Raw genomic sequence first — 15,946 nt, forward strand, 5'->3', positions numbered from 1 at the left:
GAGGAGATGGGTTAATTAGGGTGCGAGGTAGTACCGATGAAGAACACAGCTTTCCCCCAGATCCTGGATGCTTCCTCCCCCCAACTACCATGATCCGAATTCTACCTTGCAGGCCTGGATAGGACAGAGGCTGTACACTGGTACATATGAGGGCTGGAGGTACAGGGAATCCAGGGTGGATGATACCTTCAGGACCAAGGGTGTGAGGGACGATGCTGGGAGAGTGGAGGGTGAGTGGGTTGGAAAGGGGGAACTGATTACAAGGATCCACATGTGACCTCTTCCCTGGGAGAGGGACAGCAGAGAAGGGGGGAAGGGAGACTCCGGATAGGGCAAGATATGACAAAATAACGAGGTATAAATTACCAAGGGCACATGAGGGAGGGGGGAAAGGGGAGGGAGGGGAAAAAAAAAGAGGACCTGATACAAGGGGCTTAACTGGAGAGCAAATGCTTTGAGAATGATTGGGGCAGGGAATGTATGGATGTGCTTTATACAATTGATGTATGTATATGTATGGATGGTGATAAGAGTTGTATGAGTCCCTAATAAAATGTAAAAAAAGAAAAGAGGAAAAAAAATGATTAGGGCAAAGACTGTACAGATGTGCTTTATACAACTGATGTATGTATATGTATGAACTGTGATAAGAATTGTATGAGCCCCTAATAAATTGTTAAAATTAAAATTTAAAAAAAAAAGAACTTTTAAAAAAAATGTCTGCCTTGAGCACTGTGCTTCTGCAAGATCTATCTATATGGAATCAAGTTGACAACAACTCATAAAATTAAGTCCCTCACTCACTGCCATCAAGCCAATTCTGACTCACGCGGCCCTCTAGGGCAGGGTAGCACTGTCCCTGTGGGTTGCCGAGACTGCAATTCTTTACAGGAATAGAAAGCTTCCTCTTTCTCCCACGTGGTAGCTGGTGGCTCGAACTGCTAACCTTCTGGTTAGAAGCCTAATGTGTACTCACTATGTCACCAGGGCTCTTTAAGGAATCTTAAAAAAAACAAACAAACAAAAACTATCTCACTGCCAGCAAGTCAATCTCAATTCAGACTGACCCTTTGGGGTGGTGAACAACAGAAACATGGGTGAAGGGAGGCAGAACACGGTGTAAGAGATAAAAATAATAATAATTTATAATTTATCCAGGGTTAATGAAGGTGGGAGGGGGAGGGAGGGGGAAATGAGGAGTCGATACCAAGGCCTCAAGAAAAAAGAAAATAATTTGAAAAGGATGATGGCAACATGTACAAATGTGCTTGACACAATGGATGGGTGGATGTTTGTAAGAGCCGTAACAGCCCCCAATAAAATTTTTTTTTTTTAAGAAAAAAAGAATGACCCTTTGGACGGAGTAAAACTGCCCCCTGTGGGTTTCCAAGGCTGTACATTTTCACAGGAGCAGAAAGCTCATCTCTCTCCCAAGGAGCAGCTAGTAGTTTTGAACTGCTGACCCTGTGGTTACCAGCCCAACATGGAGCCCACTGTGCCACCAGAGCTCCTAGAAGAACTTTAGGGGCAGTGAATCTATGTGCACAGAAAAGGACCAACTCTAAATGAAGGAGGGCGATTCAAGGGATGCACTCAACGCCACTGAGTCACCAAGTCACACAGGTGCAATCTGTTGGATTCGTTTCTGTTTTACTGTGCATATTCTCAGAAACAACTAATTTAAAGTATTTTTTAAAAGAAAGAATTCCTACTGTAGGTTAGAGTTCTCTTTGATTTGAATCGGAAGAGGTAAGAGAAGGAAACCTCCTATTTTATTTATATGCACTTCCTAGAAAGATGGAACTGTCCTAAAAGAGGCTGGTTGTTGCCAATGACCTTGAAATGTATTTGTTTCTCCCAAGCTAATTTTAAAGACCTTGCACACTATACTCAACTGACTGTACTCAGTTGCTGTACTTATTGATGGTTCACCAGACTTCTGTTCTATGTCTGAATTCCCAAGAACAAAAAAAAAAACTAAATGTTTTTTAAAATAACTTTTAAAAAGTTAAATAAATCTTTTTATAATAACTTTTATTTAGTATGAAGTAACACATGTTCATTTCAGGGGAGGGGAAAGAACATATAGTAAGTCTAAAGTAAAATTTTACCAGAGATAGCAACTGTTAACCTTTTCCATCTCCCTCCCCCCCACCCCCCACCCCCATATTTCTCCCAAACGATTAGACTAGATGAGGCTGCGAGGGTTCCAGTTTACACACATGTATGGGTTTCCTCCAAACAAAACATGCTTACACGTGTCTCTGCAATCCGTGAAGGGCTGCAGACACGTGTCTCATTAATATACTTGTCTTAGTCTCACTGGGTACCTTAAAAAAAAAGTCCAATCAAAACACTGGTTTCCATCAACCTCTCTGAAGGGATCACATTAGAAGGCACTGGATGAGGTGAGAGGAAAATGTGGAACAAAACTGTGGTCGTTACATAATCTGTTGTCAATCTGAGAGAGACTACAGGCTGAAGGGGTGGGGTTTGGCCTGTCAATACGGTCACAGTTAGATTGGAGGGCAAAGCGATAAATTGCTCACTGGAGGCGGGATACAGGCTCCGTCCCTGAGAGACATGCCTGTGGAGAAGAAACTTGGTATCTCTACTCTCCTTGTTGGGAAACTGCCCTTTTGGCGTGTTGCATATTTCAACAGTGCAGAATCTGTCGAGTAAGGGTGAGAGAGATGGAAAAACTGCCTTCAGAAGTAAGCCGTGCTAGATGGAGGCCCTGCTGAGGACCCATAGCTGTTCAACTGGGCGCTTTTCTCTCATAAGACAGCCGCGGTTTTGTATTGATACTTCTTGACTCACCCCTGCATAGTCACACACGTGTGCCCTTGTGGAGTACAATAAAAACAAGCAGAAGAAGGGAGCTCAGGGTGTCTATCTTGTAGTCCTTACTGACATCACAGTCTATTCTGAACATCTCTCCAGGGCCCCAGGGGGCTGACATTAACCACAAAGGGTAAGTGAGTGACTGCAGGCTCCATGTTTCCTGAAGAAAACTGCTCTGGTGTGACCTTGAGCCGGGGGAAGGACTTCACTCGGCTGCTAAGCAAGGGCCTTCATCACCAGAGGGTCTTCATCAACAGAATGCCAGGACAGGACTAGTCTGTTAGCAATAACAGCAAGACGCAGGTGGAGGTGGAGGCCGTTAGAGGCTGCTCAGGCTGAGGAGGCGAATATGTAGCACTATGCAGCACCCTGGTGATCTCCCACTTCCTCCCCCATGCAGACCCTGGTCTTTCTGCTTACCTCACTGTCCCACTCCCTGCTGTGCGTGTCTGCGTGGGACGTCCTCATCCAGTGCATCTGTCTACCCATATTCGACACAGCTGTCGAGATCAGCTCACTTCCCCTGTGTGGAGTTTTCTCTTATGCCAATTTATCATCCTCTGTCTTCTTGGCTGAATATTTCACTCTTGACTATAACATTTCTCTCGCTCTCTCTCAACTGTGATGTGTCTTTAAAAATACCTAGAATTCACTTTTCATTTTGATAGTCCACTCACTCATCTACTTCCCAGCAGGTCCCAGGAAAATGATTAACTAGTACGAATATTCATTGATTCAAGAGGCAAAGGGCCATCTAGTGGCAGGAAAGGGAAAAGTATTCTTCCCATTACGATTACTTCTGTTCCTAACTGCATCGCTAAGGTTAGTTTGTAGGTAGGTCAGAACGGGTGCTTACGTGCTTATTTATCCCTATTTTAGTGCAAAAAAACCACAAAGCTCTGAAAGCCTTTTTAATGATTAAAAGCTACATGTGCAGCAAGCGGGGGTGACCGTGATGAGGAATTTGTTGCAAGTTAGCGTGGGAGAAAGATAAAGCTGTGCACTCCCGTAGAGAACAAGTCTCGGAAATGCTAGGGAGCCGTTCTACTCTGTCGTGTAGGGTCACTGTGAGATGGAATAATCTCCTGCAGTGGGGAGGGGGTGGCAGGAGCTCAGTGACTCAGTGGTTACAATGCTCAGCTGTGAGACAAAAGGCTGGTGGATTGACCCAGCAGCTCCTTGGGAGAAAGATGAGACAGTCCTTCCATAAAGACGGGCAGCCCTGGAGGCCCTGTGAGGGAGCACTACTCTGACCTGAAGGGTGGCTATGAGTTGGAGTCAACAGGAGAGCGGTGGGTTTGGTTGAGGTCTTTGGCACTGGTTTAATAATTTCAAATTGAGGGCAAACTTTTAACCTTGAAGGACAAGGAGGAGTTGTAAGTCTGACATGAATCAGGCCCTATTTGTATACGGCGAATTCTTCCAACTCCAACAACGGCAAACGCAAGAGAAGGAGTGTTGGTGCTGATCTTTGTTTGTCCTTCTGCATTTACCATTGACCTTTGTGCCCTGGTGGTGTAGTGGTTACAAGTTGGGCTGCTCACTGCAAGGTCAGCAGTTCTAAACCACCAAGTGGCTCTTCAAGAGAACTGAGTTTTCTACTCCTGTAAAGGGCTGCAGTCTTGGAAACCCGCAGGGGCAGTTCTAACCTGTCCTATAGGGTCCCTGTGAGTCGGCATTGACTCAATGGCAGTGAGTTCTCCCCAGGTCTGGGGTTCCTGGCTCTCGAACAGGACTTGTTACAGCCGCTCCCTTCTTCCCAGTCGCTGCGCAGCTTACTGGCAGGACAGGTGCTGAAGCACTCAGGTTGCTGGGGAAAGGCAGCAGCTGGCTGGTGGCTCTTGTTTCACTTCAGCACTACTGTCACTTCTGGTCAAGCGGTCTTTGCTGTGGAGAGCTGTCCCAGGCTCTAGAACAGGGTCCTCTAACTTTTTAAACAGGGGGCCAGTTCACTGTCCCTCAGACCTGTTGGAGGGCTGGACTATAGTTTAAAAAAAAAAAACTATGAACAAATTCCTATGCACACTGCACATATCTTATTTTGAAGTAAAAAACCAAACATGGCAAAAAACACCCGGTGGGCCGAATAAATGTCCTCAGCGGGCTGCATGTGGCCCGCGGGCCATAGTTTGAGGACGCCTGCTCTAGAAGATGCCTGGAGGCATGCCTAGCCTCTACCCACTAGATGCCAGTTGTGAAACTCAAAAATGTCTCCAAAAACCCCACCAAACTCACTACCATCGAGTTGATGTGGACTCGGCAACCCTACAAAAGTCTCCAGACACTGCCAAGCATCTCGAGAGGCAGAACCAGACACCCTCACTGCCCCCTATACGCACATACTCTCTCTCTCTCTCAGAACCCGGATCAGAGTCCTCAACCTGCACCTTGAATACTCTCCCCACTAAACCCTGGAGAGAGAAGGAGACTCTGCAGTCCCTCTGGCCCTGCCGACGCTGCGGGGCTCAGCGCTTGTCCTCTCACAAACACCCCGCAATATGAGCAGCCTCTCGACAGTGACTGGGTGTGTTTGTTTGATTTTAATGAGTTCAGAGCTAAAGGCAGATGCTTTCACACCTTCTCTCCCTGGCAGCTATTGAAGAAATAATGCAGAAAAGAAAGAGTTGGGTGTAGGTTTTCTAAGTAATCTCAGTACCGTGGGTTTGAGGAAAGGATATTGAAGAGCAATAATGTAGTTGATGTCGTCCCCGGATGGCGCAAATGACACTCTACATCCCAACCCAAAAAACGCAGCCTTTGAAACCCATCCGGGACCAGTTCCCCTCTGACACACAGGGGGCCACCATGAGTCAGTATCGGACTTGCTGGCACCAGTGCGACCCCAGAAAGCCTCCTTTCAAAGGCCTCTGCCCTCTTCCAACCCGGCCAGGGGAGACATATCTCAGGGCCATAGCACGTGTGTGTGCGAGGTCTGCAGGCGCACACTGCAGAGAGCTCCGTGCAAAAGCAGCTTCAGAAAGCAGAGGGCCCAGAGGGAAAGGCGTCCATCAACATTTGGAACATAACATACCCTTCTTGTGTTAAGTAATGCAAAATCAAAATGAGCAGATTCTTCCGGCGTGCCTCTGTCCTCATCTCGCACTGTGAACAAAGGAAAAATTTAGATGGGGTGACAGACAATATGAGAAAGCCCTCTCAAAGCCACCAACCCTGGAAGGTAAATGTAACCTGTCAAAACCAAGCAGCGCGGCTTGGAGGCACTGAGGCGGTGCAAAGTCTCCGCGGGGGAATGAAAGTTGTTTGCCATTGTTGCTTTCTTCTTTAAGTGCCGATCTTGATGGTAGTAAACTAAAGGTCCTGTGATGTCAGTTAGGACTGCCCTTTACAGGCTGAGCTTCTTACTGCCAAGCTATCTGGGCTTTTATTGCCCCTGGGAGTGTAGTGGTTATGTGTCCGGCTGCAATCCACATGGTCAGCAGTTCAAAACCACTAGTAACTCCACGGGAGAAAGACTGGGCTTTCTACTCCATTACAGAGGGTCACTCTGAGTGAGTTACCATGAAGAAACAAATTCTACACACTTCACTCTCAGACGAGATGCGAAAGGGAGGGTGAAGATCAACTTAACCAGAAGTCACCTTCACCTACATGCTACTACATCTTGAATTCCCTGTGAACCCCACCCCGTCCCTGTACAGACAGGGGTGACTGCACAGCCGCGCTTCCACAGCATCCACTGAGGGGAGCAGAGGCCAATGAGGGAAAGTCCCCTAGTCGGGCTGGAGGGATTTGCATATTCAGGCACAGTGTTAAAGTATAATTGCAGTTAGTTAGTTATCTGGTACCTCAAATGTCCCTGAAATGTAATCCTGAAATACTTACTTGCAACAGGACTGCCCTCATCTCGGGTGGTCTAGGGGTTAGGATTTGCTCTGGTTTGAAGCCTCCCTTCTAAGTAGCCCTGGTGGCATGGTGGATTACGATGGATTGGGCTGCTAACAGCGAGGTTGGCAGTTCGAAACCACCAGGTGCTCTGGGGGAGAAAGATGAAGCTTTCTATTCCTGAAAATAATTACAGCCTTGGAAATCCACAGGGTACTGTCCTACAGGGTCACTATAAATTGGAATTGACTTGGTGGCAGTGTTTGGTTTTTTGAGAATGTCTTTATCCAGTTAGAACACAGGTAAGACCTGAGTAATTGGGAAAAAGGGAAAATAAAAGCTTCTGCATGACCCGAATACATCTGTGCACAGACACTCACATCTATGATGTGTGTGGAAGCTTTCCCAGCTTCTATCCAGAGCTTTCTAAAAAGGAATGTTATCATAAAATACCATTAAAAGGCGGTAAATCTTCATGGGAAAAGACAACCTCATCTTGCTCTTGAGGAAAGGGCTTCTGGGTTTGAACCATCAGCCTTGAGATTAGCAGCCCAATGCCTAACACACACCGCCACCTTAAAACACTCTAAACTCACTGCCACCGAGTCAACTCCCACTCACAGTGACTCTACAGGACAGAGCAGAACTAACCCTGTGGGTTTCTGAGACTGCAAATCTTTACCAGAGTAGAACGTCCTGTCTGCCTCCTGCTGACCTTGACAGTGGCAGCCCATCACACAACCCACATGTATAGTCATTTAAGTCAACAAACTACAATAGCTGCAGAAAAGCCATCATCGTATTTTCTGAAATCTGGGATAGGTAGTTCTGTGGAGCTAGTAACTGGATTGATAAGTGCCTGGGGGCACGGCAAGGAGGATGGGGGTAACAATGAGTAGGAGAAGGTGTTCTGAAACTGATCGTGGTGATGATTGCACAAATCTTAATATGATTGACAAATTAAGTTTTATGATATCTGAAGTGTAATACCAATAAAACTATTTTTAAAAATACAAACCCACGTGACACTACAAACTGCCCAAATCAGAGATGTTGCCCCAAGAAACACAGACTGATTCTTGACTAGGATAACAGCCCTACAAACACCACTTGTTTTGTAAGGTCTGTGGCAGATCTCCCCTACAGGTCATTAGAGAGACACTGTTGTCCATAGCATGTCTCCCCTATAGGTCTCTCCTGCAGGTCTCTATTCTTTTAAGAAACTGTCTTAATGCAAAAAAAAAGTGACACAATCACCTCTTGCCCCAATCCCACTCATTACAGAAAATAACCGTATTTTAGCTGTTTCTCCTCATACTTAACTCCATATTTAAAAACAATACATCACTGTTTCATGACACATACACGTTTGACATTAGTATTCATTTCCCATTAAGGTGCATGGCAATTAAGTTCCCTTTGCCCTTCCCATCCGACCCTCCCTTTATAGTTGTAGCAATTATATTTAAGATTATCTTTTGTTGTTGTGCTCAGCACAATAAGATATTTCAGGAGTTTTGTATCACATGTTGATTGTAACCAAAGCCTTTTTGTTTTTAAATCATTTTATTGGGGGCTCGCACAACTCTCATCACAATCCATCAATCCATCCATTGTGTCAAGCACATTTGTACATTTATTGTCCTCATCATTCTCAAAACATTTGCTTTCTACTTGAGCCTTGGTATCAGCTTATTTTTCCCCTCCCTACCTGCTCCCCGCTCCCTCATGAACCCTCAATAATTTATAAATTATTATTTTGTCATATCTTACACTGTCTGATGTCTCCCTTCACCCACTTTTCTGTTGTCTGTCCTCCAGAGAAGAGGTTATATGTAATTGGTTCCCCCTTCCTACCCCACCCTCCTTCCACCCTCCCAATATCACCACTCTCACCACTGGTTCTGAAGGGAGCATATGCCCTGGATTCCCAGTATTTCCAGTTCCTCTTTGTACTAGTGAACATCTCTTGTCTAGCCAGATTTGTAATGTAGAATTGAGATCATGATAGTGTGGTGGGGGAGGAAGCATTTAAGAACTAGAGGAAAGTTGTGTTTCATCATTGCTACACTGCATCCTGACTGGCTTGTCTCCTCCCCGCAACCCTTCTGTAAGGGGATGTCCATTTGCCTACAGATGGGTCTTGGGTCCCCAATTTGCACTCCCCCTCATTCAAATGATTTGATTTTTTGTTCTTTGATGCCTGATATCTGATCCCTTCGACACCTCATGACCACACAGGCTGGTGTGTTTCTTCCACACTTTGTTGCTTCTGAGCTAGATGGCCACTTGCTTATCTTCAAGTCTTTAAGACCCTAGACACTATATCTTTTGATAGCTGGTAACCATCAGCTTGCTTCACCACATTTGCTTATTCACCAGCTTTATCTTCAGCGATTGTGTTGGGAAGGTGAGCATCATAGAATGCCAGTTTAATAGAACTAAGTATTCTTGAATTGAGGGACTACTTGAGTGGAAGTCCAATGTCCTTCTGGTACCTTAATACTAAACCTATAAATATATGCACATAGATATATTTCCCCATCCTCATATATATATTTATGTACATGCCTCATATATATATTTATGTACATGCCTTTATTTAGACCTCTATAAATGTACTTTGCCTCCTAGTTCTTTCCCCTATTTCCTTTTACTTTTCTCTTGCCCCACTATCATGCTCAGCCTTCATTTGGGTTTCAGTAATTTCTCTCGGCTACATTACCCTTGATTACGCCCTAACAGGCCTCCTACACCCTCCTCACCACTGATTTGGATCACTTGTTGTTCCCTTGTCCCTGATATGGTTAACACCACTTCCTTTCCCCCCCCTCCCCCTCTCCCATGTTCCCCTGATCTGTCGGTCCCATGATTTTCTCCTCCATATTGTTCATCCAGCCTATCTTATTTAGACAGACCTGCAGAGATAATAACATGCACAAAAACAAGTCAGAGCAAAACAAAACAACAACAAAAAGCCAATGACAAAAAAAAACAAACAAGAAAAGCCTGTAGTTAGTTCAAGGACTGTTTGTTGCCCTTTAGGATTGTTTTCCGGTCGAGTCTGATGGGATGCCACACCCTGGCCCCAAAGACTATTTTTGGTATTCCCATAATCAAAGCCTTTTACCTGGCATTCTAATCTTTATATTTTTTCAGTGTTACTGTTGCTAGGTGCCACTGAGTTGCTTCCAAACGTCTTCTATGAACAACAGAACAAAACAGTACCTAGCCTCTCACTATCCTCACAAAGTCTGCTGTGTGACCCCATTGGTGCAGCCACTGCGTCAATCATCTCATTGAGAACCTTTCTCTTTTTAGCTGATCCTCTACTTTACTAAGCATGATGTCCTTTTCCAAGGGCTGATTCTGTGTTAGTCTGTGTAGACTAGAGAAACAAATTCATAGACACTCGTGTGTGTAAGAAATAACTTTATATAAAGAGTAATTGTACATTAAGAATACATCCCAAAATAAATAAATAAATAAAATAAAATAAAAAACCAAAAAAAAAAAAAAGAATACATCCCAGCCCGGTCCAGATTAAGTCTATACATCCAATATTAGCGCATCTGTCCGATACCAACCTATAAAGTCCTCTTCAGAATCACACAGCACATGCAATGACGCTGAATGCAGGAAGATCACAGGCCAGTGGGTATGAAGTCATGTGGATTCAAGGGCACTGTAAGCATCTCAGAACTGGACGGGGTCTCCACATGACTCCTCCAGCTCAGGGCACTAGTGTAGTTCCAGGTTAGCTGCAATGTCTCCCAGGGGTGAGCCTGTGTACTCCTTCCACTGAGCTACTTATCTACTTACAGCCTCCAAATGAAGTAATCAAACTACGACCTGACTGACAGGCTAAACTCCACCCTTTAATCTTAATCCTCTCAAATTGACAACAGATTATATAACTGCCACAGATCCTTCGTGTTAGCGTGTCCAAAATACACGAGATGAAGTCTCCCCGTCCTTACTTCAGTGGGGCATCTGACTGTACGTAGCACAGATGTCTGCTCTTCTCACAGTTCGTGGTGCTCTCAATATTCTTTGCGAACACCAAGATCCAAAGGCATCGACTCTCAAGTCTTCCCTATTCGTCATTCATTTCCGAATGCAGATGAGTGCGCAGAAAGCACCGCGGCTGGGGTCGGGTGCACCACAGTCCTAACAGCAGCGTCTCTGCTCCTTAGTCAGGCAAAGAGGTCTTGAGCAGCACACTGACCAATGCCATGTGTTGTCTGATTTCTTGAATTTTGCCTCCATGTACATTGATTGTGGATTCAGGTAAAATGAACTTCTGACGGCTTCAGTCTTTTCTTTGTCTCTCGTGCTCCCGTCTATAGTTCAGTTTGAAGGATTTTCTTTTCTTTACTCTGAGTTATGTTATCAAGGCCATGTCAATATTGCTCACCACTGAACCAAGCGCAGACTGTGATCATCTTTTACTTTGGTACATATTTTTCTTAGAAACAATGCTTTTTTCTTTTTTGCTTACCTTTTAATATGAAAATATACATATCGCTAATTTTCAAACACCAACACATTTCTAAAGCCATCTCATTTCACTTTGCAAACCACCAATCCAAGGGGACTTCAACACGTTTGAAGGAAAATCTCATCATGGTTTAATTCCATTTTCCCAAACGTTGTGAAGGCTCCGACATCAGGTCATGTGTCATTTACGCTTGTTCCCCTGATGGTCTTCCTTCTGCAGCCCCCACCCTACAATCCAGTCTGGATTGCCACCCCTCAGGCCTGCAGCAGGCCCTCTTCCTGGTGCGTCCTCTGAAACTTTGCTGGGTTGGAGCATTTCCTACAACCCGAGTCTTCCCCTTTCCTGGTCACTTCCTTGTTTTAACAGGGCACATCTTCTAGACTAAAGTTGCCTGGGAGAAAACTGCATGCCTGAAAGTATCTTTATTCTATTTTAAACCTGATAGTTTGGAGGAATACAACATTGTTCCATAGTCATTTACCACTCAGTCTTCTCAATCAAGAAGTCCAACACCATCCTCATTCCTGACCCTTTCCATATAAATTTTTTTCTCAGGAAGATATTAGAGTCTAATTTTTAACCTAGCGTTCTGAAATTATGCAACCTACTTGGTATCAGTCTTTCTCCACGCACTCTGCTGGTGTTGTCAAACCGGAAGTTCCCATGTGTCTGTTCTTAGAAATGTCCATTGTTCATTAATAATTTGTTTTCTCTCGTTTATGTTTAAGAACTCCTATTAACTAAACAGAAAATGTCTACATAGATCCTTATCCTTTAAGGGCTTATTGTTTGTCTCATCTATTTTTGAGCAATTTTTTGCTTTGTCTTCAAATAAATCTACAAAATTTATTCAGACAATGCACTTTTAATTACTCAGTGTCCTCATTCTCTGATTGTTCATTTTTCACAACACCCTGTTCTTGCCTTTTGCATGCAAAAAACAATGGAGGTTTTATATGCTTTAGGGATGTTCTTCTATCTTATGACCCAAAGTCACAATAAAGAGGCATATTCAAGCTCAATATTTGCTGTTTAAGTAAAATGCTACAATAGTCACTTGTTTTGTCTCTCTATCCAAGTTCATTCATATATACAGCTCTGCTGTTAAGGAAGTGAACCTTTGTTTGGTTTGCCAGAACCCATATCAAATATAGCAGCATGAGTCTCACAGTGCTTGTGACAGAAGTATAGCAAGTACCCACTTTTTCAGCCAAAATTAATTTTGCTCTCGGTCACTCAAAAAGTAGTTGCTGCTTTGAACTGAATCCAAAGTAAATAAAAATCAGGGCCCTCAGAAATCAAAGAGAGAGATTAAAGGAAAATGATAATCCTTGTTAAAGTAAACTGTAGTGACTGGTTTTTTAAACCAATAGGAGGAGGTAGATTCAAAAAATTTATGGAAAAAATCCATTATCTTTTTTTTATATTTTCCACCAACTTTTTTAAGCCCTTGTATATGTCAGAAGACCAAATTTCTTTAAATGAACATTTTTCCATTCAACTCGGCAGGTCATACTTTTATTCCATTGTGCAAAGCACTTCTGAAACATCTCATTCAACATTGTCTCTAACTTGGGTTAATAAGCTAGCCAAAGTCTCCACTCCAGCCTGCATTTACAAAAATAATATGTGGACACTGCAGAAAACTGAAAACAAGAAAAAATGAGACATTTTGGCAATAGTCTTTCAGTGTCCTTGCAAAATAGGGCTTAAGTGTTTTTTATAACTTTTTTTCCCTAGGAAGTTTTTTAGAACACAACTTTATGATGGTTTCAGAGGTTATACCATAACCTAAACAACTCTCTAGTGTTGAATAATGCCCTATGATTGATTATTGCCTCTTGTGGATAAACTTCTCTGTCCTCCCAAAATACCCACTGCCATCAAGTCCATTCTGACTCACAGCACTTCCATGGTGACCTTCTGAGACTTTAAATCTCTATGGGAGTAGACAGCCTCGTCTTTCTTCTGCAGAGCAGCTGGTAGGTTCAAACTGCAGACCTTATGATTAACAGCTCATGTGTAGCCCACTACACCACTAGGGCTTGCCACCAGGGCTCCTTACCAGAAAGTTAACAAGGAATGATCACGTACCCATGCTTGATGCCAACAAAACTGCCATCATTGTTATGGTTAATAATCATCCTAACAATGGAGACATATCCTCCCTTGAAATACCACCTATCATTCACCTCACCAGTGGTTGGTATTGTTAATGGTGGGCAAACTGTTGATTAAGACTGGCCCACCCTCACTGCAGCCCATGGATTCCCAAATGACAGCAACCTACAGGACCAAGCAGAACTGCTCCACAGGATTTACATGGAAGGAGGCTGGCACCTCTTTCTCCCACGGAGTTGCGCATACGTTTCAACTGCCAGCCTCTGGGTTAACAGTTGAGTCCTCTAGCCGCTGCACAGCCAGGGCTCCTGATTCAGACTAAAGCCTTTCTGATCTGCCAAAATTAGCTTTATCCATCAGTGACTCTCTGGTTTTTTGTTTATGGTTTATTTATTTGTTTGTTTGTGTGTGGCTTGTTTCTTATGTTGTTCTGAAATGTTTGATTCGCCTCGCCTGCAGTGCCATCTAGTGTGTGAGAAGGGAAAACACAACGTGTGTTGTTAACTGTTGCTTGTATGCGCAAGATTACACGCATAGCAGAGTTCAAGTCAAATCAAGTTTGCAAAAAAAAATAATCATCACCACTTAATAAGAAGGCAGCTGTGGGATTGATGGGATGTTTCTAAGAATTCAAATTCTCAAACCTGAGCTTGTGGTTTCACTGAAGAATGGTAACTGCTCAAAAGGAGTCCGGTGGCACAGTGGTATGGTGAAGCACTTGGGTGTGTTCACTGAAAGGGCGGTTACTGGAAGCCACCAGAGGCTCCAGGGGAGGCAGAGTGGCAGTCAGCTTCTGCCAAGACGTAAGGCCTTGGGATCCATGCGGGGCGCTTCTAGTCTGTTCCCATGAGGCGGAATTGACTCAAGGGCAATAGGTTTGGTTTGGGTTTAGAGCAGCAGTTCTCAACCTGTGGATCGAGACCCCTTTGAGGGTTAAACAACCCTTTCACAGGGGTCACCCGATTCATAACAGTAGCAAAATGACAGTGATGAAGTAGCAACGAAAATAATTTTATGGTGGGGGGGGGGGTCCCCACAATAAGAGGAACTGTGTGAAAGCGTCGCAGCATGAGGAAGGGTGAGAACCACTGGTTCAGAGGAAACTTAGACGTCCTGGTGGTGCTAGAGCTCAGCGCTTCACTGCTCACTTAAAAGGTGACAGTTGGAACTTGTTCGTCTGCCTGTAAGAGAAAGTGCCGATGATTTGTTCCATAAAGATTACAGCCTAGAGGGAATGTATGGATGTGCTTTATACAATTGATGTATGTATATGTATGGATTGTGGTAAGAGTTGTATGAGTCCCTAATAAAATGTAAAAGAAGAAAAGAGAAAAAAATGATTAGGGCAAAGACTGTACAGATGTGCTTTATACAATTGATGTATGTATATATATGAACTGTGAAAAGAATTGTATGAGCCCCAATAAATTGTTAAAATTAAAAAAAAAAAAGATTACAGCCTAGAAAACCCTACGGGGGCAGCTCATGGGGTCACTATGAGCAATGTGTTAGTCTGGGTACTTTAGAGAACAAATCCACAGACACTCATGTCTAAGAGAGAGTTTTATGCAAAGGTTAAGTGCACATCAAGAAAACATCCCAACCCAGTGCTGCCCAAGCCCACATTAACCCATTAACCTGTATGTCCAACACCAATCCACAAAGTCCTCCTCGATCTCACAAAACACACACTATAATGCCGACTGCAGGAGGAAAGCCAAGTCAGTGGACGTGTAAGCTTATCAGCGCTGTCAGGGGTCTCCACACGGCTGCTCCAGCACTCAGGGCTGCATCGGGGTAGGCCCATGCAGCTTCTCCTTGGGGATGTCTTGCAGGAAGTGAGCCTTGCCAGCTGAAGCAAAGAACTGGCTAAGGCAGCTGGTCCGACCATCAGAAGCAAGAGACCCGAGAACTAGAAAAGTGAGGCTCACTGAGCCATTTATCCCTCAGCCCTTCAATTAACCCACATGTGTTTATCGGCCAGGCTGGTACAATGAGCTAACTGCCTCAAGCAGCAGTCCACGCAACAGCACCCAAAAAGAACAGAAGGTACTTGGAGATCAATGAGTCTCAGGAACCTGAGATGCAGAGGAATTGAGTGGTGTCCCCCAAAGTACCAAACTGTTGGTAGTGGAACTCAGGCTTCTGGCTCGAGGCCAGTGGTTCTCAGCCTCCCTAATGCCACAACACTTTCATACAGTTCCTCAAGTGGTGGTGACACCCAACCATAAAATTATTTTAGTTGCTACTTCAGCACTGTCATTTTGCTGCTGTTGTGAATTGGCCGACCCCTGTGAAAGGGTCATTCGACCCCAAACGGGTGGTGACCCACAGGTTGAGAACTGCTGCTCTAGGCCCAGGGTCTTCCCTTCATCAAGTCCTCTCTTCTATGTATTAACTCATCATCATCATCGTCCCCCACTCCCATCTCAACACATTCACTCCAGACCAGAGAGACATTCACTCACTCTGACTCTGACACTGAGTCAATGCTGACTACTTTTGACCCCGGGAGAGTTTCCGAGAGCTCCTGTTGATTTTGAACTGAGGATCATGTGAATTGCAGCTCAACTCGGAACCACTACACCACCAGGGCTCCTTTTAGAGAGGCACTATTCTCTTAATTTGCAACAACAA

General features: G+C 44.3%; 1 protein-coding gene across 2 annotated transcripts in view; it reads right to left on the reverse strand.

Moving 5' to 3' along the window:
* KATNAL2 (katanin catalytic subunit A1 like 2) overlaps positions 1-15,946 on the reverse strand; it is a 103,448-nt gene that overhangs the window by 58,977 nt on the left and 28,525 nt on the right. For both annotated transcript variants that reach the window (XM_075532533.1, XM_075532532.1), the window contains exon 2: positions 5,876-5,946. In XM_075532533.1, coding sequence (XP_075388648.1) covers positions 5,876-5,946 — 71 coding nt within the window. The remainder of the gene's footprint in view (positions 1-5,875; positions 5,947-15,946) is intronic.

Source organism: Tenrec ecaudatus, chromosome 15 (assembly GCF_050624435.1).
Source record: "Tenrec ecaudatus isolate mTenEca1 chromosome 15, mTenEca1.hap1, whole genome shotgun sequence".
In the NCBI taxonomy this organism is placed as follows: domain Eukaryota; kingdom Metazoa; phylum Chordata; class Mammalia; order Afrosoricida; family Tenrecidae; genus Tenrec; species Tenrec ecaudatus.